Source organism: Callospermophilus lateralis, chromosome 6, assembly GCF_048772815.1.
Source record: "Callospermophilus lateralis isolate mCalLat2 chromosome 6, mCalLat2.hap1, whole genome shotgun sequence".
Classification (NCBI taxonomy): domain Eukaryota; kingdom Metazoa; phylum Chordata; class Mammalia; order Rodentia; family Sciuridae; genus Callospermophilus; species Callospermophilus lateralis.
In genome coordinates, this window is record NC_135310.1 from 97,543,163 (window position 1) to 97,569,647 (window position 26,485).

At 35.7% G+C, this 26,485-nt stretch overlaps 1 protein-coding gene across 2 annotated transcripts in view; it reads left to right on the forward strand.

Annotated features, from left to right (window-relative positions):
- Khdrbs2 (KH RNA binding domain containing, signal transduction associated 2) overlaps window positions 1-26,485 on the forward strand; it is a 544,509-nt gene that overhangs the window by 288,084 nt on the left and 229,940 nt on the right. For both annotated transcript variants that reach the window (XM_076860060.2, XM_076860059.2), the window contains exon 4: window positions 12,457-12,603. In XM_076860060.2, coding sequence (XP_076716175.1) covers window positions 12,457-12,603 — 147 coding nt within the window. The remainder of the gene's footprint in view (window positions 1-12,456; window positions 12,604-26,485) is intronic.

Sequence of the window (26,485 nt, forward strand, 5' to 3'; positions counted from 1 at the left end):
AGCATTAAAAAATGACAAAATCATGGAATTTGCAGGGAAATGAATGGCATTAGAGCAGATTGTGCTAAGTGAAGCTAGCCAATCCTTAAAAAACAAATGCCAAATGTTTTCTTTGATATAAGGATAGCAACTAAGAACAGAGTAGGGAGGAAGAGCATGAGGAAAAGATTAACACTAAACAGAGACGAGTGGTGGGAGGGAAAGGGAGAGAGAAGGGAAATTGTATGGAAATGGAAGGATACCCTCATTGTTACACAAAATTACATATAAGAGGTTGTGAGGGGAAACGGGGGGGGGGGGACAAGGGATAGACTTTAACAACAGTAGATGGGGTAGAGAGGGAAGATGGGAGGGGAGGGGGATAGTAGGGGATAGGAAAGGTAGCAGAATACAACTGTCACTAATATGGCATTATGTAAAAATGTGGATGTTTAACCAATGTGATTCTGCACTTTGTATTTGGGGTAAAAATGGGAGTTCATAACCCACTTGAATCAAATGTATGAAAGATGATATGTCATGAGCCTTGTAATGTTTTGAACAACCAATAAAAAAATGGAGTGGTGACACTACAATTGATCTAGAAAGAAAATATTGGGAGAAACCTTTCTAGGAGTACTTATCTTAATTTACACAAGCAATGTCTGAATATAGTAAAAGATTTTATAACCTACATGTTTTTGATCTGGAAGTTTTGGGAAACTTTTAAGGAGCTGAATGGGCAAGTGTAAAAATAAAATACAAAAACAAAATAATAATAGTAAATATAGCTGATATAAACTTGTTTGGGAACAATTTCTGGTGACTGTTTATACAATTCAAGTTATAGGGACTGACATTAAGTGTCCTTTCTCACATCTTTCCTTAATTTGCAGGCCCCCAATTATAGACTATAAATAGTGGGTAGACTATAGAACAGTCTCCAAGCTTGAGCAGTCAGGCTGCTATGAACATTAGTTTAACGATATGGCCAAAAAATATTGGTTGATCTGGTGAGTCAGTTAAGTGGATGCTAGTAAAGATTGATTCTATAATTAGATATTTAAGGAAAGACTACATGTTTCTTAGGCTTGTGATACATGTGTACACCTAAATGTGTGCATAGGACTAGGGCATCACCTCAATTTGCTCAGGACCTTTTCCTAGCAACAGTGGTGATGGTGGGATGCCTTACACCAGAAGCGAGGACAAAATATCAGCATGTGGAATAGTGCCAAGAAGGAACTCATGATCTGCATCACAACATGAACAATTTGTGACATGCTCTTTAAAAAAAAAATGCAAAAATCAGGTGAGCATGGTATTGAACACCAGTAATCCCAACCATTTGGGAAGCTGAAGTTTGTAAGTTTGGGTTGTAAGTTTGAGGCCAGCCTCAGCAACATAGTGAGACCAAAATTAAATTTTACATATTCACACATGCATACAATATAGCAATTTAATCTGGTCAGTATCATTCTAACAATAGTAGGGTCAATTAAATGATTTCCCCTTTATTTTGTTGAACAGCCCAATGAACTGGTCATGTGGACCTTGGAATTAGTAATCAAATACCATATTATTCTGTTTTCCCCAGAAACATCCAAGTGACAGTAGAGAGTGCTAAGACTTGAAGACAGGCAAAAGAAAATTGAAATGTGGTAACGACGCAGGGAAAGACTTGGGGAATGAGAATGAGAGTTTTGTAAAGTTGTGCATAATGGGATCTTCAACGTGAAGCCCTTGCTGTGTGCTTTCCAGTGATTGTAAATGAAGTGTATGATCTTCATAAATTATTCTATGAGTATATATTTTGGAGTATTTCAAGAAGTTATGGGTTTTATTTTCAATTTGACAATTGGCAAATCCAGTCAGAGCACATGGGGCATCTTATTCTGTGTCAGATTGGGGGATAGAGGTTGTCTTGAATCACCTGAACTAAAATGTATTATGCTGTTGTAAGCAAACCCAAGGCCCCATATCAGATGGAATCAGGGATGGGGGCATCCTAATCATAACTACCTTTATGGTGAACAAACTGTCCATGAAACAGAGCACATCTGCTTTAGGAATACAATGTAATAATCCAAGAGAAACTGTGTAAGCTACCCTGAACTTGAAAATTTTGGAGGAATGATGTATTTGGAAGGGTATATTGCAGACAGAGTGAGATACAAATAATGGGAAGTGAGCTCATTAACATTTTGTGCTAAGCAGTTTATGATGTGTGTGATAAGAACCCTGAAATGACAGTTCAGCCAGCCCTGGTGGAGGTATAGCTCCTAAAGGATCAAAATCTTTGGGGAGATCAGGAAAAATGAACTATGGCTTAGTAAATATGACCTATAACTTGCTATAGCATCTCTGGAGCCCACAGTGCTACATGGGTTGAGATACTAGGAAATTCTGGGAGACCACTGGTTAATGTCTTCTAGAAGCCAGAAATATTTTGGAGAAGTCTGGATGTGCCAAGAGTTTTCCTACATTCAATTACCTATTAAATAATAACATACCCATAGTGATTAAAAGCTTGATCTTTGAAATGAGATGGTAAGGATTCTAATCTAAGTCCAAGATTTATACTATATATATTGTTCTGTACTAGTTTCTCTGTGAAAAAATTTCCATTTTGTAAAGTTGGGGGTTAATATTATCTGGCATGAAGTATAATTGCAGAGATAGAACAAGATAATACATGAGATTTACTTTTCTCATGCCTGTCATCTAAGAAGCAGTACCAAAATGATGCCTTCTATTTCACCATGATATTATAAAAAAAGGGAGCTTGAAGAAAATACCCTAGAATTAGAGTTAATAGTTATCTTTATTTGTGTAGTTTATGTATTTTTTTTAAAAAAACTATTTTTTAGTTGCTGATGGACCTTTATTTTATTTGTTTATTTATGTGCAGTACTGAGAATCAAACTCAGTACTTTATACATGTGAGGCAAGCACTCAACCACTGAGCCACAACCCCAACCATATGAACTTTTTTTTTTTTAATCTAGTTTTGAGGATTTCAGTGAACATCCTATTATGAACTAAGAGGAAATTTTCCTAATTGTGAAAATGTTTTCAAAGTCAGAAAAATTTGTTTGTAGAACATGAAATGCAGATGATAATTCGTAAGAGAAATTTCCATAAACATCTCTTTAACAATTAACTATACTAATTAATTCAAATTAGACATTATTTCATGCCATTCTTTTCTCTATGAAAAATCTAATAAAACAGTATGTTTCACTTGTATATTACCTCAAGGCATACATGAGGGCAGTGTTCGGGAATAAGTAAAACTACATTCTATTTTCCCAATTGACTTTACTTAGAGTCTTTTATATTTACCAATTAATATTTTTACATGGAAGAAAAGATTTAACCTGTGCTTTCTTTCATATTGTAAAACATGGACTCCACAAATCATTGTCTGAAGGTCAGTAGTGAATGTAAACGGTCTCACTGGAGTAGGTATACTTTTTCATGTGAGACTAAATAATATCAAATAAGTGTGCAGTCTTTAAACATAATTTTGAATTATGTCAAGTACATTCAACCTCTAGTATGTGCATCTTGCATTCTTTGGACTTACCCCATCTGCCTTTTTCTGTGCCTTATTAGACAAAGATCCATTCTTCTATAGTGTTAAATTTGAAAGTATTCATTTTACGCTCAGAATTTTTCTAACATTTCTGACTTTTTGAATCTTTTTTTTTGTTTACCTTCTTTGCTATTATGTCACTGCTATGTCTAGTATAATATCCCAAGATATCAAGACCTTTGTTAAAAACATGCAAAAGAAAAATGAACAAATTTTTATTTTAACATCAAGCATAAATTTCCAATCCAATTGGAATTCAACTTGTGAGATAATACATTTATTGTAAAATAAACCTTTTTCCCACAAATTTATTTGGGACTCCTGTTTAAGAAATACCTGAAGAGACTTTCAAAATTACTAAATATATATTTACTGGAGTCCAGGCATACCATTCAATGTGGTTGTGATGTCTGGCCAGATTCAAATGAAACTTGGGGATTTATTTAATAAAGCCAACTGGGACATAGTATTGTTTAAGAAAAATACAGTTTAAGCATTCTAACAGACACTGGCTAGTCTCTTACCAAGATTAGATTTAACAATGGAGTATCCTTTTTACTAAACTTGAATGAAAACTGTCAGAAACAACTCATTGCCACCAAGTACACATTCTTACTTTTTCCTGACACAAAGAAAGAACTTACATTCTAGACAGATCCATGGCCACTTAGTCTGAGATCACATTCACAATCCAGGGCTGCCATGTGACTATGTTCCTGCAAAAGGCATCTGAGCAAAAATAAGATATGTAACATCCAGTGCATGCCCTTACAAGCTTTGGCCTCCCACTGTTTCTTTTCTCTTCCCATGGAGGAGTATGCAAAAATGATGGAGGCTGTGTAGCTTCCTTGATCAACACAGATTAGAGCAACATCCTAGGGACTGTTTGAGTTTCACAGAAGGAACTTAGATCTCTGGATATGAGTGCTGAGAAGGGCCATCTGCCCCTATAGATACCTAAGCTCAGACTTGGACTTGAGAAAGAAATAACTCAACTACTTGCTTCAGCCACATTTCTTTTGGTCTCTGTTGAAACAACCAAACAGTATCTTACTAATACTACTTGAGAATATGGAGAATAATAATAATAAGATATTTGTATACAATGTTCTAGTTTATAAAATGTTCTTCAAATTTCTCAAAACATACGAAGTCCTATGAGGTAAGTATTATTATATTAATATCAAAGTTAAAGATAAAGTAAATCTTTGGAAGTTTTTCCTTTGTCAAAAGTCACCCCACCCCGGTGGGTGAGTTCAAACAACATACCTTCAAAAAAGAAAAGAAAGGAAAGAAAATAAAAACCTCACTTTGAGAACAATCCACAATAGCTTATGATAGTTCTGCTGGGTTCACTTTTTTTCATTTTTTTTTTAATCTTTATTAGCATTTTTACCCAATCCTGCCTAACTCCTGGCTTCAATCTTCACTTATTCTGTAGGCTATAGGAAGTTGATTAGTACATAAACCTCAGTTTTCTCAGTTGAAGATAAGGATGCTTGAATGAGATAGATGCTTGAGTCTTTTCTTTAAAAAATATTCTCTACATCTATGTTTAAACTAACCTTTCCCTCTGTTTTCTGCTCCCTGCTCAAGGTAAAGACAAAATATCTAGTTATTTATGATTTTATCTTAGATGTTGGTTTCATCATCCAAATTTACAAATTTGATGGCCAATATTTTTGTCAGATTTTACCTTTTTTTGTCTGAAAAACATAGAAAGGTAGTATCTTACTATGATGGCCACTGGCACATGTGCTTATTGATTAGGGCAAATTGATATGTGCTGTAAGTATAAAACCCACACTTCACTCAAAGACAGCATGAGAAAAAATATTTAAATATCTTAGTAATATTTTATATTAATTGCATATCATATTTTGGATATATTGTTTGAAAACACCTATCATTAAAATTAACATTACCTATTTTTAATGTAGCTAGTAAAATGTATTTCCATTGAACCATACGATTCTGGAACATTTCTCTTCTATGGAAGATAGTGAGTATTCTCCAGCCAATGCCTTCTTCCTTCTGACTTCACAACTAGGACACATTCAACATCTTCTTTACTAGGGGATACAGTCAGGACTGTCAAATGCTAATTTTAGTTGTCTCATGGAAGCCTTCCACAGGTTGTTCACCATATTCTTTACTCCATTAATAGCCTTCACAGTGAAACAATGAAGGTTGAGGAACCAAAGAATGGCAAAATCCTGCATACATAGATTTCTGTGTAGAGAAAGGTGCCCCAGATGGACACCTATTGGGAACTTTGTGACAGGAAATAAATTTCTATTGTGTTGAAACTCTGAGACTGGGTGATATATCTGCTAAATCAGCTAGTTCCATCTTTTAGAATTCACTAAATACCTTGAGAAAAGCAGATTTATTATTTAAAGAATATCAAGCTAGTCGTTTTAAAAAACGTTTAAGAGGGTTAAAAATACAGAAACCATCGTACATAATAACTTGGATTTCCAAGTATTGGAGATGAGAACACTCCTCCTGGTCAACCAGTCTACTGTAGCCACCTTCCTCCTCTTTCACATTTTCTACCACAGTAATGTTTGATTTTTAAAACTCTCAGATTATCTGTGCATGGTAGCACACACCTGTAATCTCAGAGACTCAGGGCACATACCAAATCTGTCTAGCAAGAATCCCTCAATAACTAGCTGGAAATTTGTTTTGAAAGAATGAGAAGAGGTCAGGATCAAGAAATCTCTGAATTCACTACTCTAGCATTTATACTCATGCCAAGATGGCCTCTGAATTAACAAGCAGCTTGCATCCCAGCAGGCCCTAAAGAGAAAAGAAATATTTACTATACTTCATGGTACATTCATTCAAAGCTGCTTCTCCTTCCCAAATTGAGAATCAGGCATTAAGAAAAACCATTAAGTCGAAAATTTTAGTTTGACAATCAAGAATGGAAAGAGGGAGCCTAGAGAATGGGAGAAAATCTTTACCACCAGCATCTCAGATAGAGCATTAATCTCCAGGATATACAAAGATTTCAAAAAACTTAACACCAAAATTTCCAAATAGCCCGATAAATAAATGGGCAAGGGAATTGAATAGGCCCTTCACCGAAGAAGAAACATGAATGGTCAAAAATATATATGAGACTCAACATGGCGGCGGGCGGGGAGGCAGCGCTTTTAGTACCTCCTCAGCCACGCAGACAGAGAGACACATCAGAACGTTCGGATTCCACCTACTGAGAAACTCCCAGAAAAATTGTGCTGAAGGGAGACCTAGCTGGGGAATTTGGGATTATTTGAGGTGACAGCTTGCCCCGGATGGATGAATCTCGGCCACCCTGTGCGGAGGTCCGAGCCGCCGCTGCCTAGCTGTCGATGGCGACCAGCTTGGAGGTGTTTCAACACTGCGGGATACCGTGTGCGGCATAGAGGCCCTGTGAAGAGGTTGCTAACCAAGCCTTCATGAAACAGCGGACCAGAACTGAAACCAAGTCTGGGACAGACCAGGGACAGGCAAGACCCCCCCCCCCCAATCAGACACACTGGCAAGGAGTCTGGAGCCCGCCATAGCAGAGAGCTGACGTCACCAGAGTTCTGTGGACGGGATCCCTTCCCAGGAGAATCGGCTTTATCAGGTGTGTGACTCCCATCCCCACCAGATACATACAGCTGGGAAACCTCAAAAATCTCGCCCCAGAGCTCCGTGGGCCTGACTGTAGGGGCCAAGGAAGCAGAGGGGACTCTCGACCCCCAATTCCCCCTACCCACCAGCAGCGACACCCAAGGCCTTAGTCGCCAGTTCCAGGGGTGTGGCCACCAAAGGGGTCCAGACAAATTAAACTGATGGTGTGAGCGGGGCCTGGCTGGCTGGCTGGCAGGAGGAAGGGGTGGAGGGGGCAGAGAAGAGAAATGGCTCTGGACTAACAGGATTGGAGAGACTCCCAGTAGGGGAAGAGGAGCCACCTTACAGGGATTGCTGCCGGCACATAGAGGGCAGAAGCTCAGCTTGGAGGGCACAGCTCCGCCTACTGGAAGAGAAGAAAATAGAACTCTAAGACTTCATTTATTTTTCTTTTTTTTTCAATTTTTATTGTTCTTTCCATTCTCCTTTATTCTACCTTTCTCTCCCTCTTTCTCTCTAAGGACTCCTTCCTTCCCCTTCCCCCTAACTTTCATCCCAAGCATTACGATTTTCATTACGTGTAATTTTCTAAATGCAAATAGGTGAATGTTCCGAGGCTGTCTATAGGGCTCCTAAGTACCTAGCTATTACCAAATACCCTGATCCATTCGCCTGTTAATATCCCCCTTCAGTAGAGAAATCTTCCAAAGTAGCCAAGACATACTAACCTTCATACCATCATAGCACCCAACCTAAACATAAAGTCCTAAGACCAAACAACAGATCACTATATGCCTACAGAATCCATGAACCTTTTATGTATTGAATGAATCAGCTTTAAATTACACTAAAGCCCAATATCTCTAGACATAGTCTCCCACCACAAAGGAGAGACCACAGAGATATACAAAACCAAAACAAATTTATAGGAGAAAACAGAAACACAGCAGTTAAACAGAGTTGGAAAGTAATGTGAACACCATGAAAAAACAAGGGAAAAAAGAAATAAAAACAATGTAGGACAACTTAAATTACAGGAGAACCTAGAGGCATCAGAAAAATGGACAGAGAAGGAACTCAAGGCATACCTGACTCAGATGGAATGGAATCTTAAAGAAGTCATTAGACAGCAAGTCCAAACAATGAAAGAACACTTTGAAAATAAATTACATAAGCAGATTCAAGAAGCAAAAAAATGAACTCTACCAGGAGATAGAGATTTTTTTAAAAAAATCAAACAGTAATCCTAGAAATGCAGGAAACCATAAACCAAATCAAAAACTCAAATGAGAATATTACAAATAGACTAGATCAAATAGAAGTCAGAAGATCAGATAATGAAGGCAAAGTTTTCCTTAATAGGACACCCATAGCACAAGAATTAAAAACAAGAATCAACAAATGGGACTCACTCAAACTAAAATGTTTTTTCTCAGCAAGAAAAACAATAAGAGAGGTAAATAGTGAGCCTACATCCTGGGAACAAATTTTACTCCTCACACTTCAGAAGGAGCCCTAATATCCAGAGTATACAAAGAACTCAAAAAATTAAACAATAAGAAAACAAATAACACAATCAATAAATGGGCCAAGTACCTGAACAGACACTTCTCAGAGGAGGAGATACAAAGAATCAACAAGTACTTGAAAAAATGCTCACCATCTCTAGCAGTAAGAGAAATGCAAATCAAAACCACCCTAAGATACCATCTCACTCCAGTAAGATTCGCAGCCATTATGAAGTCAAATAACAACAAGTGCTGGCGAGGATGTGGGGAAAAGGGTACACTTGTTCATTGCTGGTGGGACTGCAGATTGGTGCAGCCAATTTGGAAAGCAATATGGAGATTCCTTGGAAAGCTGGGAATGGAACCACCATTTGACCCAGCTATCACCCTTCTTGGACTATTCCATAAAAACCTTAAAAGAGCATACTATAGGGATAGTACTACATCAATGTTCATAGCAGCACAATTCACAATAGCTAGTCTGTGGAACCAACCTAGATGCCCTTCAATAGAGGAATGGATAAAAAAAAGTGGCATTTATACACAATGGAGTGTTGCTCAGCACTAAAAAATGACAAAATCATGGCATTTGCAGGGAAATTGATGGCACTAGAGCAGATTATGCTAAGTGAAGCTAGTCAATCCCTAAAAAACAAATGCCAAATGTCATCTTTGTTATAAGGAGAGAAACTAAGAACAGAGCAGGGAGGAAGAGCATGAGAAAAAGATTACCATTAAACAGGGATGAGAGGTGGGAGGGAAAGGGAAAGAGAAGAGAAATTGCATGGAAATGGAAGGAGCCCCTCATTGTTATACAAAATTACATATAAGAGGAAGTGAGGGGAAGGGGAAAAAAACAAGGGAGAGAAATGAATTACAGTAGATGGGGTAGAGAGAGAAGATGGGAGGGGAGGGGAGAGGAGAGGGGATAGTAGAGGATCGGAAAGGCAGCAGAATACAACAGTCACTAGTATGGCAGTATGTAAAAACGTGGATGTATAACCGATGGGATTCTGCAATCTATATACGGGGGGAAATTGGGAGTTCATAACCCACTTGAATCAAATGTATGAAATGTGATATGTCAAGAGCTTTGTAATGTTTTGCACAACTAATAATAAATTATATATATGTGTATATATATATATATATATATATATATATATATATATATATATGAAAAAACAGTTCAACATCTCTAGCAATTAGAGAAATGAAAATCAAAACTACACTGAGATTCCATTTCCAATCAGAGTGGAAATTATCAAGAATACAAGTAACAATAAATATTGCCAAGGATGTGGGGGGAAATGTACACTCATATATCGCTGGTGGGACTACAAATTGCTGTAACCAATCTGCAAAGCAGTATTGAGTTTCTTCAGAAAACTTGGAATGGAGCCACCATTTGACCTGGTTATTCCACTCCCTGGTTTATACCCAAAGGACATGAAATCAGGATACTGCAGTAACACAGCCACATCAAAGTTCATAGCAGGTCATTTCACAAAAGCCAATCTATGGAACCAACCTAGGTACCCTTACTCAGCAATAAAAAAGAGAATAAAATCATGGCATTTGTAGGTAAATGGATGGAGTTACAGAAAATAATGCTAAGTGAAATTAGGCAATTTCAAAAACCTAAATGCCGAAAGTTTTATTTGATATAAGGATGCTGATTCATAAAAGGAATAAGGAGAGGGAGCATGGGAAGAATAGATGAAATCTAGATAGGGAAGAAGGGTTAAATGGGAAGGGAGGGAGCATGGGGTAATTAATGATGGTGGAATGTGATGATCATTATTATCCAAAGTACATGTATGAAGACATGAATTCGTGTGAATATATTATGTATACAACCAGATATGAAAATTGTGCTCTATATATGTAATAAGAATTTTAATGCATTCTGCTGTCATATATAAATAAAAAATAAAATAAATAAAAAGAAAAAGAAATGTACACAATGGGATATTACTCAGCTATAAAGATGAATGGAATTTTGGTGTTTGCTTATAAATGGGTGGAACTGGAGAATGTTATGCTAAGTGAAAAAGCCTGTCCCTCTCCCTCACCCCAAAACAAAAAAGCAGACTCTTCTCTCTGATATGTGGATGCTAACCCAAAACATCAGGGGAGAATAACAGAAATTCATTGGATTAGACAAAGGGGAATGAAGGGAAAGGAGCGGGGATGGAAACAGAAAAGACAGTAGAATGAATTGAACATAACTTCTTTATCCTTATTTGTAAATACCCGACCAATGTAACTCCATATCATGTACATCCACAAGAAGGAGATCCTACTTGGAACATGTTGTATTTATTTTATGTATATATAATGCGTGAAAATACACTCTACTGTCATGTTTATCTAGAAAGAACAAATTTTTCAAAAGTTCTAGTCTAAGAGAGAAAGTATTCTTAGGGAAGTAGAGAGTAGATTATGAGTCTCAAAGGTGGTCCTATTGTGAAATTTGAGGAGTTGAAGGACACACACACACACACACACACACACACACAGCAGAGCAACTTCCTGTCTCTTTCACAGATCCTTCATGTTTTCAAACACTGTATATTTCTAGTCAGATACACATTCACATTAACATGGGTCACACAGTTGACCCATGAAATCAATAGCAAATTTGCTTTTTTCTATCCAGGTTAGGTCTATTCATGTGACTTTTCCATTTAATCTTCAAAGAAAACAAAATTATGTGTTTGAAATTTGAAATTTAATGAAATAAGTGTTCATTGTTTCACTAAGAACTGTTGAGGACAAGAAAGGTACACATAATTAATATTGTTTATGTTAACTTTTTAAACAGATTTTGCTCCATTGAAATTCCTGCAAACCTAGCTGCAGGATGAGCTATGTTTTTTGAATCTGATCTTTGCTGAAGCTACTTAAGTTTTCTTTTTCCTAATCTGTAATATGTGAATATGTGCAAGATATTGTGATTAGAAATGATATGTGTAGAATGCTTAGTGCACATGAACAAAAATACATTTATCAATATGCAGATTTGCTCTGCATTTACACTGAATTAATCAGGCTTTTAATAATGATTTGGGCACAGAACCATATAAAAAAATCTTACCCAAGAAAATCGTATTGTTGGTTAATCAGATGCTACATAGCTCTCACAGAATTAATGCCAACATGATGTTTAACTACCATTTCCATTAACATACCCCTGTTGACCAAAACAATGCAGTGAATGACTGAATGATAGAAAACATGTGGGCATGAAGCTCAATGATGACTTTGGCAATGGGACAGGGACTGGGAGGTAAGCCGTGGTTTTGCCTATGTACCTTTTATCATAAGCAAATAATCTATAAGTTCTCAAAAAGTAGAGAGTTTAGTTTTCTTAAGGAACATTGTGATAATCTGCTTATTATCTGCAAAATACGATTCATTAGACACACACACAAAAATATTTTCCTTGCAAAATGTAGTAACATGCATGAAAGAGTTAATGGCATTTCTGTGACTTGTTTTCTGATGTTGAGCATTTTCATCTAGCTGATTAAAATCTGTTGTAGATGCATAATTATGTCAGGGCTTTTAAAAGCACTGAAACACTCAAAACTCATTTTAAAAATCTTTAAATGGTTTGTAGCATATTTTTATTTCTCACAGGGTTTCTTTCTACTCGTGGAAAATTTGCTTAGATTATGCCCTTTTGTCATTCTCAGTAAATGTTAAATCAATGCAAAATGAGTAGATTTGTATTTCTAAAAATAACCTCTTTCACAGGAAGAAGAATTAAGGAAGAGTGGGGAAGCCAAATATGCCCACTTGAGTGATGAACTTCATGTATTAATTGAAGTGTTTGCTCCTCCTGGGGAAGCTTATTCACGTATGAGTCATGCATTGGAAGAGATTAAAAAATTCCTGGTTCCCGTAAGTGTTTTCATTTTTTACAAAAGTGCTTCTCTTTGGTTTCTATGTAAAAATGTGCCTTTGATCTTCATGAACTTTTTAGAAGGACACTTGTATTGCAAACTATCCATAGGGTTGATACAGAGCTATAATAAATAGGACACCAACATCACTTAGCAAGGGAACTGGCATGTCGTCACATACTGCTGGTTTGATCACAGTATTCATCTTCAGTATATTGCACCCATGCATCAATTCACAGCCATGATGAATAAGATAAACCTGTAAGCCCAAATATATAATTGATGTTATACATTTTTTTGTGTCTTAATCACTAGGCATGTATTTTTGACAACTTATAATTAACAGAGAAAACACTTATAAGGATAGTAGAAGATGTGATATTTGTAATAGGGCAATGATAATATTTTAAAATAGCAAGTGTATTTTTGTGTGACAGTATGCCAGGTGCTGTCTTTTTATAAAATGTAGTACAAAATGATCAGTATTAATAGAGGCAGGTATTTATTGACTTCAAGCAAAAATTAGAAATAAAATATCACTCCTCTATGTGAGAACAATAGAGAATGTTCATTTAGTAAAGCAGCCAATTCAGAGTTGCAAATTGACTAGAAATTTCTACTGATTTCCTAAGAAATAGACGGAGGGTAAAAGAATGGTGTTTCCTAAAGGTTGACAATTTAGCATCCTAGGAGGTAGTTGTTCAAATAGAAATCTTGGCATTGGTCTTAGAACTGGGAATAAGATAATGAGGAGAGAATGCTGAGTGAAGTTTTCTGGAATGTCTGCATCTGTGTGATAGTCTTCTGCAGAGAGAAAGACAGTAGGCTAAGATTCATCTATGAGATGAAAAAACTGTGGATTTCTAAACTAAGTAATATACTCAGAGAAAATGGTGAGATTCATTGATTGGCACTGATTTTGAGAATAGGAAAAGAAAAAAAATCTGAGAATTTCCAGAATGAAAAAAGATCAAGAACTAGCCATGATTTATGTGTCCAATTCAAAAATTAATTTTTGTTAAGACAAGGTTATAGACCAATCTGATACCAATCTGAGTATTCCTTAACTCGATATGCACACAGACCTGCAGACCTCCCTAAATATATGCATGTTTCTTAGGAATGAGGATGTTCTGTACACTCTTTCTTTTGCCTTCAAACTAAATGCTTAGTGCTATATTGAGGAAGGAATTTTGCTATGTTTAGTTCAGAGCAGACCTTTGGTAATAGGCATAATATAGAATAAGGCTAGGGCTGCTTATATTACTGACACATTTCATAAATATAGATAAATCATTTAAATTCTCAGGTCTTCAGTTATTCATCTTTAAAATGAAGATAATTATAATTGATTGACCTCTATCACAGATTTTGTGAATATTAAATAGAATAATGCATATGAAAAGATTTAGAACATTATAAAGCACTCCATAAATTATTTTCAAAATGTAGTCTGCTGTTACAGTAGATAGAAATATCTAGGAATAACTTTGTGTAGTAAAATATGTTAGGCAAATTAGTATTTCATTGCTGCATATATGTTGGGCCCAGGCTGTTGGCTAAGTCAACCCTCTTTTATTAAAATTATCAATGACATATCTCATATTGAGACCTCAGACTTTATGATACTTGTAATAATTTCACTTGTAGCTTCTCCATCAGATATATATGCGTGAGACAAGGCTGGCATCTCTCTTGGTCAGTGCTATATCCCCATCATTTAGCACCATGAAATAAGTGTCTTAGTCACATTTGGGGAATGGTACCCCAAATCAAGATATCTCATATATACAGACCCTGATAAAGAATGAAAATCTTCCCTTGGCCAATCTCACTGCCTGTGCCTGGAATTTCATCTCAGTACATAGTTGCTCCTCATTTTGTTTCCGGCACACTGGCTTTTGTTCATCCAACACTCCAGGACCACTGCTCATTAAGGGCCTTTGAAGATTCTTCTCTAAAATGTCAGCACATCTATCTTTCATCATTAAGGAGTCACATTAGATGTTAGTGTGGCAAGAAATTCTTCCTCAACCACACAATCTAAAGAGCTGCCTCTGTTACCTTCTATCATACCATCCTGTTATATTTTGTTCACAATATCACTGCCCACCCTAGTTGACATTCCAATTTATTGTCCCATCACGCCCTAACCCTCTTCGTTTTTTCCCCCTATCCCTTTGGTACTGATTGAACCACTTAACCACTGAGCTACACCCCTACCCTGCTTTTTCGTATTTTATTTAGAGGCAGGTTTCACTGAGTTGCTTAGGGACTAAGTTGCTGGTTTTGAACTAGTGATCCTCCTGCCTCAGCCTCCAGAGACACTGGGATTATTGGTGTGCACCACCACACTTAGCCTCTTCACTTCTTAATACCTTTTCATCTTTAGATATTCTATGTATGTTTTACTTATTTGTTTATTGCTGATGTCTTTGCTAGAATATAAACATCATGAAGACTACTAATAACTCTGTCAATGTTCATGAATCTTTTGCCATCAGTGAAAGTCCTTCTACCTGATATTTTTTTTCTATTTGCCTTGCTGTTTCAGCACCAAGCAAAGTAGATATTTGTCTACTTCAGCCATCACCAGAACCATAAGGAACAAAAATGAACTGCCCATTTTTTTTTAATTATATAAAATCACTTTATTATATAGGTTTCTTCTGATATTAAATACCAAACTTCATAAAATTCTAGCATTGCTGAATATTAAAATTTACAAACATCACAGCAAAGAATTAAAACAATTATAAGCCCATAAGATGTATTCTAAAATGATAAGCAAGGCAAATGTAGGGCAGGACTCAGAAATTCCATTGACATCTCATTCTGCAAAATAGTCTTTCCGTAGTTAGTGCTTTGTACCTTCTCCCTCTTATATGTTATATAAAATTTACAACTTGCCCTTAATCCAAGGGTTTTCTTCATCCAAGACCACTAACTTTAGAACCTGTAACTCCTTGTGAAATGTCTGGATGCTTTAGGATATTGGAAACCAACTGAGTTTTAGCACTTAAATGAATTGTTAAGACTGAAAAATTATTCTTGCCCTGAGGAAAATTCACAGCCTCTTGGTCTCTATTCAGGCACTAGAGCCTTATCAAACGTGGAGTGACTGGGCGATAGATAAGACATTATTAATTTGAACATGGTCAATGTTAAATCTCTAATGTTTTGGAGATGTGCTATACTAAAATTTTCCTTACAATTGTTATTTTGTCTTAATATGCAGATTAGGACGATTAAATAAATTATGTGGTGAATAAAGATAAAAGGTATGTTAAGTCCTAAGTTAATATATACTTCAATAATATTAGTGCACTTCCCTCTGTATGTTGTAAATAGGTAAAGAAATATTGTCATTGTTATATTTTATGCTATTTCTTTCTTTTATATTTCAGACACCTTTACTATCAGGTATGGTTATACAGGTTGTGTCTTGTGCAACTCTGGGGTGACAAATATACACCATAGTTTGTAAATGGGTCTATTTAAAACCTATAGGGTTCCCTGAATACAAATCCCCCCCCCACATTTTTTTTTTTTTTTTTTTTTTGGTGATGCTGGGGAGTGAACCCAGGGCCTTGTGCATCTGAGGCAAGGACTCTACCAACTGAGCTATATCCCCAGCCCTCAAAGTCCCATTATTTAACCCCACTTAACAGGTTACCTCAAAATATTGGCACTTTTTTTATTTTTTCTGATGACTGACTCATCTTCAATGAAACTAAATTAGCAAATTTTACTAGATTGATTAATTATTAATTCATGATTGAGATAGAATACATTGTCTCATGATTAGAAATGATGAAGCATTCAATGAAATTCTGCTCATTGAATGTGTTTTAGTATCTTTTCACAGAAAAGGTAAGGAGTTTCTGCACAAAGAGTAGATTAGGCTTAGATCACAGATAACATATAAATTACTTTGTTACATTAACCAATAACTATGCTATTCATGTAATTTAGAGCTTACACTATTTATTTTTACTAAACCCTGTCCCAAACTCATAATCTTCCCAGTACACAAAGCTATGCAGTGATTACTATTATGAGGGTTGAAAAGCATCTGTCATGCCTAGCTCAAGTCTCTAATGATCCCCACCAGAGGTTGGTATAATTTTAGGAAAAGATAGAGAGATCATTTAAGCCTATGTAAAGATTTGCATTTGTGTAAATCCTTTACTAGTATCATTTGTAAGACTTTTAACTCAGTTCAACACAGAAAAACATATGGATTGTTCCAGGTTTTTTCTTTCTTTCATTTGATTGTATGTGTATCTTCTTGATAACCATGATTCTTGAAATGGGGAGTTAGGGAGTATTTTTTCAGGTTGAGGCATTGGAACTCCATACAGGAAATCCACCAAGAGTTTGATATGGAGGGCAAGTAAGATCTTTTTTTTTTCTTCTTTAAGATAAAAGCCAACATTTTTGCTTTCTCCTCTTAAAAAATAATGCTGATGCTATAATTGGAAAATGACACTGATTACTAACAGCAATCACACAGGAAAATAAGTGTATATAAGGAAAATAGAAAAGAAAATCAGATGTTTTCAATCTAGGAAGAATTTCTAGATTTTCATATGCTGAATTTTTTCAAGTGTTTTGAAAGATAAGTATTAAAATGTACCACTGAAATTTATGTTATAATTTGATAAAAGTAGTAATTTTATCAATCTTTTATGCAGGTGAATATATAGGGGAAGAAAATGTCAAACAAATTTCACAAGATAGTCAAATTTACAGTGATAAATGGTGAGATCTGAAAGGCAGGAGCCGGCAGATATGTTTTTGACTTACAGCAATAACATCTTACAAGCAGGAGAAAGATCAGTTACAGTATTGAAAAAAAAATGTTCAATGCAGTGAGGGAACTCCAATCTATAACCTGGATATCTCTCCTTAAGTGTTGTGGTTATTAAAATATTGTCAAGAATTTTCTCATATTGCTATCTTGAAAACCAATTAATTCCATTTTCTTTCTTGTAATTAACCATATTCTAATAGTGTGGTAACTGATGGAAGTAAGCACAAAGCCACATGAATGTATGTAATTATTACTTCTCAGAAATGTTTCCTGTGTTGCTATAGCACTATGATCATATTCTGATTTTATTTGGAGAAATTTATATTCATCTAATAGTGAACATTTCTTCATATCTGATAAATTATATTGGAATTCAGACATATGTCTTGGAATTGTAACTAAAATCATTATTAGTTCCCATAACAGATCTAATAACTATAAGTATTATATTATCATGGAAATCCAAGACTGCTTTCACATTGCTAATTGACTGACTGACATAACCTGGAAGACAGATAAAAGAAGCAGTGAGGAGTAAAATAACCATTTGAATGTGATTTTTCTACAAACCTGAATAAACGTGTATGTGAGCGTGTGTGCATGTGTGTGTCTGCGTGTGTATGTTTTACTTCCAGTCAGTGCAGATAATTAAATGCTTACTGCATAGTGATGGGGAAAATTTATGAATCCATGGTTAGGATGATTTATCACTAATCATCTCTGGTCTCACTAGTTGCTCAAGTTCTGAAATCCCCAAGTCTGCTCTTTACAAGAATTTTTGTTGCTTTTTATATGTCTAGAATCATCTTCCCATTTTTATCTATACCACAATTTCAACTTGATCAGTTACTTGTGCCCCATTAGCTAATATTATAATAAAAGAAATTGCTTTTGCAATTCAATAAGTAGTCCCTAACAATCAGGCTTAGCAATATTCCCTAAGAATTTATTGGCATTGTTAAAGATTGGTTGTACCTAAGGTCAAGTTTGCTCTTCAAGGCAAGAATCTCAGGTCTTAAATTTATCAGATTCTTGTACAAGAAGTATTTTAGAAGATTAAATTTTAGTTTATATTTGAAAATCTACTGAATGTTTATTCTGTGCCTGTATATAGGAATATATGCCAACACCAACCATAAATGCATTGACAGATGGAAGCAGCTAAAATGAACTCATGGTTATTGAAGAATTTAGTAAAACTTTAAAAAGGAGGGGGCAGAAAAGTGCCTCAATATCATAATTCATGAGAGTGTATTATTTTCATTTTGTAAATAATTTTAAATAAGTAAAAACTTATACTAATTAATATAACAAATATTTCTGAGCACCAAATAATATGCCAAGCTCGATCCTAGAAATTTGCGTTATATTAGTCACTATTCTTATAGAATTTAAAAACAAGAAAACTGTTTTCAAACTTCAGAGTACTAAGATTATCAAGAATTATTTGAAAAATATTGGTGATGAGGGACCATATTGGATAGATGGTTATATAAGAATGATGGTGATGACACAGTAGGCAAGAATGATCAAACAAAACATGACATTTCTCATATCCATAAAAAGTAATTGCTGTCAAAGACCACCACCATACAGACATGGGTCAGTTATCCAATAAGACAGAAAGAGAAGGGGGAGGTGGGGGATGAAGAGATAGCTTCCTAAAGGTATTAATGACCCCCTGGTCAAAGATCGCATTTCATATGGAAAATGTTAAAAGGCCACCCAAAACTTACAGGCAATAACACATTATGAAACTGATTATTTTTGTAAGATTATGTATTTCTGAAATGTGTCTTCAACTTCTGTTCCAGCAATTAGTTCTTACTTTTTAAAGAGCTAATTCCCAGCTACTTAAGATACAATGTAAGCTTATTTTGAATTGTCCTTCCTTGATTAACTGATCTCATTTTACTGCTCTGAAACTCCTTTCAGCAAGCTACAATGGAAAATGCATTGGATTCTCCAAACAGCATTTAAACTAGATATCCAGAGAACTTGGAAAATCCCCAAAGAAATGTATCTTCCATCTCATCTTTAATCTTTATGTTCTTTGTTATTATTGTTGGTGCTGTTATTTTTCTGCTTGTTCTGCCCAACTTCTCTGGGTAATGTAATGAGATTATATGTAATCTCATTTTATATATCTATATATATCTATATGTATATATATATATATATATATATATATATATATATATATATATATATATAGAGAGAGAGAGAGAGAGAGAGAGAGAGAGAGATCCACACACATACACAACAATGCTTTACACCACATGCACAGGTTTTACTGGATGATTTGTACTTTTTTACCCATTATGGTAAAAACAATGAGTTTTATTTTTTGTAACACTCTCATTGTTTTTTTTTAAGTTCTGGGGTGGATCCCAGAGAGTTACCTATGTATGCTAGGCAAGCCCTCTCCCACTATAGTACTTCCCCACCCATCTTTTCTTATTCTGAATCATGTATTGAACAAATTACACAGTGTTCCACTCATTTCTTTAAAAAGAGCCTCAATTTAGGCCATGCAGGTATTAAGAAGCTGAGTTATTTCCAATTAATACTTTCAATTTCACATCCAGTTCTAATTCCTACCTCGCATGGGGATAGCAGTGGAAAAAGACAGTGTGGTCCTCTCATTTATCTCCTTCTACCTTTCTCCACACCAGCTCAGACTGGTCCCAGAGCTTGGTGAATGGTCATGTATGATAGACTGGGAGATGATGTGAAATTGTAAGACATGCTGTAAAACTAGTTCTAGAATCATCTGATTGGCTTGTTTTGTTTGAATCTTCATTTCAAATAGTTCCCTCCGATGGGCTCTCTGCCTGGTGGATGGCTGCAGATCCTCAATTGACTTGGTTTCTTACTTGGAGCTGAAAGCTGCTGCTATGCACTTTTGTCTCAGGAATCTTTACTATCTTCCTGCTTCTGGTGTTATAGATCAGCTTTGTTCTATATGTTAATTACACATGTGTTTACTGTTGGTAGAATATTATGATAGGAATGTGAGCTCAGCTCTGGCTCTCTTCTCATTGGCCCTTCCTGGAAATGGTTACCTTTTCAATTGGGTAGTTTCAGTCTGTCAGAGAAATTCTCTCCCTGTTGCCTGTTTTCCTTTCTTAAACTTTCTGTTTTCTTCTTTCGTAACTCCTTTCACGTGGGAAACCCCCTGGATCTTTCTTCCACTTGTGTTTGTCTACTGATTCTAACTCATTGTTTTGCTTGGCAATCCTTCTGCACAGTCTGCTGAGCCACAAATTCAGGACACAACTGTGAGGATGCTCTTTCCATCCTCCTGAGTTGTTTAAATGGGAAATCATGTAGATACAGTGCTCACTCTTTAGTTTGGTTTTGTTTTTTCGGGAAATACCATAACTGTATTGTCTTAGCTCTATCTTCAGGTTTTCTGTTTGTTTGTTTTGTTTTGTTTTGTTTTGTTTTGTTTTCCCCATTTGGGTCTCTGTCTGTGCCCTCTAGCAGCATTATTACCTTGGGCAGGTTTTCCAATGGCTCTTGCTCTCTGGCTGTTCTTTCTTCTGTTGTTTTTCTTTCTTAATTTTGAGTCTTTTTTTTTTTTTAGGTACCTTTAGTGGCACTTGTCCTTTACAGTAGTAAAAATGGAGCAGTCTTCCCACAAAGATTCAAAATGAAGAGTCTTGGAGGCCATCAATGGTTATGCTGGGTACTATGGTACAAGTTTGTTATCCCTGCTACTCAGGAGGCTGAGGCAGGAGACTTGCAAGTTTAAGGCCAGCCTGGGCAATGTTGAGAGACCGTGTCTCAAAATTTAAAAGCAAGATAAAAAGTAAAAGGCCTGGAGATTCTAGCTCAGTCGTAAATCATACATGAGGCCATCAATTCAGTTCCCTGCACCACACAGGCACACACACAATAAATAAGTAATTAATCTTAATGAAAAACCTGAAAAAGCACATCCTTTTTCTCCAGTCTGCTTGAACTCTCCTAGATTTGACAGTCTATACCCATTTAGGTACTTTTTGGCTTCATTCTGGCCAGAGATCATAAGTAGACCCAAGATGGTCTGTGTCAAATTTGCACATGGTTGGAGTATAAATTATTGTAATCCAAACTCTCCCAAATAGTCACTCTACCATTACCATTCTGTGATGTTCTAGAGCTGGTCTTTCTTCTTTCACTGCACTCAGAGGGAGTTAAAGCCTTTGCTGTCACTTATCTTACCTAGACCTCCCAGAAACCAGTCATGTGTACAAACTTCTGAGAATCCCAGCTTCTGTTGGACCTAAATGACATTGGTATGTAAGAATAATAAGGAAAAGGAAAGGACCTACATTCAACTCACTATCTTTCTCGCAAAACTAAGTTGGTTTACTGAGTTCTCTTTGTATTTAGCCTATAGAAACATCCAAAGTGATTTTGTAGGTACCAAAAATTTAAAATTTTATTGGTTATATATCATATTCTACTTCTAAAATATTGATAATGTTTTTCAAATCAGAAATTATATAATTTAAATCAAGTAATGTAATATTCGATAAGAGAAAAGGCATCATATTCACCAAACATCTACCTCTATAAAATCTAGGTACATAGATTTTTCTGTATGTTTTACACTATATATATATATATATATATATATATATATATATATATATATATGCACACACATATATATATATCGTAATGGAGGCTATTATTTAATGATATAAATATTATGGTAAATTATTATATAACCTGAGCATTCATTTAACTTACAAATCTATCCATAACAATTCTTTCATTTAACAACATGTTGTGAGATTGAAATGTGAATAATGGGTGTATAAGGATGGTAGTGATGCCATGTTTGATTACTGAATCACTGGGGCAATGTCGGGAGTCATTCTGGACAGGAGCTATGTATGTGGTAAGCCAGCCACAGGCTGTTTGTATTGTAAATTATGAGCATTGAGCACACAAAGTGGACTGGACTGATGTTGCTTCTCTGTGCTGGCGAAGTATGTGTCCTTTTCGCTCACTCTGCTTATGATACCCACATAGCACTTGAGATGGGCATGGTCCTCCAAGATGTCAGTCAATCTGCTGATGGTAAGACATCAGGAAGCTAGACTCAACCCCCTGAAAGCTGACCCCTTCCCTCATTTGAATGGCTTCTTCCCAATAAAAGAGTTCAGAATGTGCTCCTCCCTCTCTTTCTTGCCTGCCTTGTCCCATTGTGGGAGCTGAGGGTAAGAAGCAGTCACTGAACCCCCCAAAAAAGGTATTTTCTGTGTCTGTATCTTTATTTAGTCCCCAAATTCACTTGGAGTGACCCTGACCATTTTAGTCATGTGTCATGACAGGGCGATACGGTACTGTGCTTGTATAAAGAAAATCATCACTTACAGCATTTCTATTTACATAATGAGTCAATAGTGATTTTTTGAAAATCTGCTTACTTTTGGATTGCTAGTATGTCTCAGATATTCTTTGTTCACTTCATTTTCTTTGTTCTGAAGTTCAGAATTTTAGGGGTTGGCTGCTAAAATATGGACATTTCCATTGTGTCTTATAACAAGATTAATAGAATTTTACAGTTTTAAGAGACTCTACATGATTTGTTTCCACCACATTTCTCATCTGGGACTTCACATTTTCCAACTAGTATTTATCTTTGTTTCGGTCACAAAAAATTTGACCTCACAGATTCTTGTAATAATTTCACCCTGTCTCGCTGGTTTTGTCTGGTACCCAGGGCACCCAGAACGGATAGAAAACACCATCTGCTATTGCATATTTTCCCAAGATGAGTTACATTTTATTCCTCTCTGCCCTTTCCTTCTCATTTCTAATTTTCTTGTTATTTGAGGAATTTGTGAAGCTTTAGAAGAATATTTTTAAGCAAGGATAGATATTATAATCAGAGGAAATTTCTTTTGAAGGAGAAATGAGAACCTCCCACAAACATCATGCATATGACAATTCTCCTTAAACCAGTTAATATCTACACTACACTGAGTAAACTATTCCCCCATGAAATATGGATATTGCCCTACCCCAGACACAGTTTTAAATACAAAAGACACCCACTGAATAAGAAGCATTCTTTATTTAAAGAAGTATGCTGAGTTGCTAATATGAGCAATTTGGGAGTAAGTGCACAAGTTTATGATAAAAGGGGAGTAACCCTTATGGTAGAAGTTAGATACTCTAACTAAAACATTTCAAAACACATATTACCCCTATATGAATGGCATTATTAAACTTATGAAAAAAGATCATCTTGTTTCTAAAACTTATTTAGATACCCTTCTTCACTGGCATCAAGTCCAGACCTCTTTGTCACAGGAAACTTTTACTATGTAAAAGCTTATATTTTCATGCTTATATTCAGTTATTTATAAAATTGTAGAGCTAGAAGGAATTTTTAAGTTCAGAACAATTTTGGAAGGTTGTTTAAATATTAATGGTTGAGGAGATGCTTGAAAATATTTTATGTTTCTTTATTTGATTGATTGATTGATTCTGGAGATTGAACCCAGGGGTGCTTATCCACTGAGACACACCCCCCGCCTTTTTTTATATTTTATTTTAAGACAGGATCTTGGGAAGTTTCTTAGGGCTTTGCTAAGTTGCTGAGGCTGGCTTTGAATTCACAATCCTCTTGCCTCAGCCTGCCCAGTTTAGATTACAGGCATGCACCACCATGCCTGTAATTATTTCGATTTTTGCCAGTACCTTAAGGAATTTTCAGACACATTGAGCTCTTAAAGAAGGTCCTCTGAAAACCACTAGTAAAATATAACCCTCATTTTACCAACAAGCTATCAGTGTGGATGACAAGAGATATGGACTGGATGCCTACCTCCTCATCAGGTTAATTTTCAAAATGTGAAGGCCCAGATGCTACAAGACCACTGATCCATATTGGAAAGGACTGAGGAAGTCACTCAGTGGAGGTTATGGTTCTGTACTTAGAGTTAGGTGCCTTCATATTTATATCATCCTATAATGCCTAGAGAAAAGTTTGGACTCAATATCATTCAGGAAGTATTCAGCAATATTATTTTTAGTGGTAAAGCAGGTGCACTTTTTCTTGCAAATTCTTAGATACTTCAAAAATATTTTTATGACTGTTTTGTCAGGACCTCCTCCATGCTTCTGCCTTCTGATTTTCATAGTATCAATGCACTAGTGAAAGAACTTTACAGTTATTTTAAACATAGCTATGTCGTATGTGAAGAACTCCTGTGGTATGAGTAGAAGCATAAAAATAATGTGAGTTGGAATTACAGATTGCCAAAAAGTAGCTGATGCTCCTTATGTTACAGCATAGTCCTTCTCAGTGTTAGTAGTCGTGGTTAATGGTACACTGCATTAAAATGCATCAGAAACTTGGCTGAGGAAGGAAAAGAGGGACTGAGACAATAACCAAAACAATTATTTTTCCTCAAGAATAAGAAGAAGTCACTCTCTCTTTGAAATTACCATTCTGAACCTTTAGGATCTTCTTACCTGTAAAAACAATTATACATTTAACTGGTATCTTATACCTTTTGGAAAGGGCGGAGGGAAATGGTGTATTTTCTGTGGGGTGGGTTTGGGGGAGACAAAGATAAATGGAGGGTAGGGAAACCAGTTATACAGAGCTTTGCAGAGAACTAACTACACTGAGAGTCCAGGGTGGCAAAGGGAATCTCTGGAGTATTTTAGACATGAAGGTGACGCCCATCTCTCTGTCTCCACATGTCTGTTCACCTCTCAACTCTCCCCACCTGACTTCCTTACCAGTTTTCTCTGTTTTCACCTGTATTCCAGGGCTTCTTCTCACTCACCTTTGGGACCCCTGAGCCTGGTGTGCTCTCACAGGTCCTGCTCTCTTTTCCTCCTGGCCCTTTGGATCTCTCCTATCAGCTAAAGCTCAAATGCTGCCTCTTGTTCTTGTCTTTGATTGCTGATTCTAATTTTACAGGCTGGAAAATTGGCTTAAATTTCAAACTACATTCAAATAAAGCTAATTATTTTTGCATCAAATTTCACAGATATACTGTGATTCACTGTTATCCTAAGTATATTGTTTTTCATTTTGTTTCCTCTCTTCCTTATTTCTATCTTTCCTTTTCTCCCTCAAATTACAGTGGCTTATTTAGGTATGTTTTCTTATAAGAATAGGGAAAGACCAATAGTTTAAACATGGTATATTATTGTAACGTCATGTCTTGCTATATTTGTATAACTTTAACTAAATTTAAGAATTTAATATCTTATTTTTATTGTTTTTTTTAGAAAATAAATGATAGCGGAATGCATTACAATTCTTATTACACATATACTAAAAAGTTTTGAATTTTAAAGGAAAATAGCAAAATCCTGCTTTCCCTTAAAATTCATCTTCCTTAAGAAAATATACAATTTTTCATATCTCTGGTTGTATATAAAGTATGTTGACACCAATTCATGTCTTAATACAAGTACTTTGGATAATAATGATCATCATATTCCATCATCGTTTCTAACCTTCTGCCTCCTCTCTTTCCCTCCCACCCCTCTGCCCTATCTAGAGTTCCTCTATTCCTCCCATGTTCCCCCTCCCTACCCCACTATGAATCAACCTCCTTATATCAGAGAAAACATTTGACATTTGTTTTTTTGCATATGTTTAATAGGGCTGAATTTTATTGATTTTTTAAAATTAATTGTTGATGAACTTTTATTTTATTTATTTGTATGTGGTGCTGAGAATCAAACTCAGTGCCTCATGCATGCTAGGCAAGCACACTACCATGAGCCACAACCTCAGCCCCAGGGATAAATTTTAAAGGAAAATATTCTCTTAACATTTAAAAATTCTTCAGAATCCAGGGACTGGAGTTGTGGCTCAGTGGTTGAGGATTTGCCAAGCATATGTGAGGCACTGTGTTCCATCCTCAATGCCATATAAAATAAATGAATGAATAAAAGGCATTGTGTCCATCTACAAATAGTTTTAAATTTTAAAGGAAAATAGCAAAATCCTGCTTTCCCTTAAAATTCATCTTCCTTAAGCATATGTAATTTTAATAGATCTCAGTGTATAACACTATCCCATAATTTAATA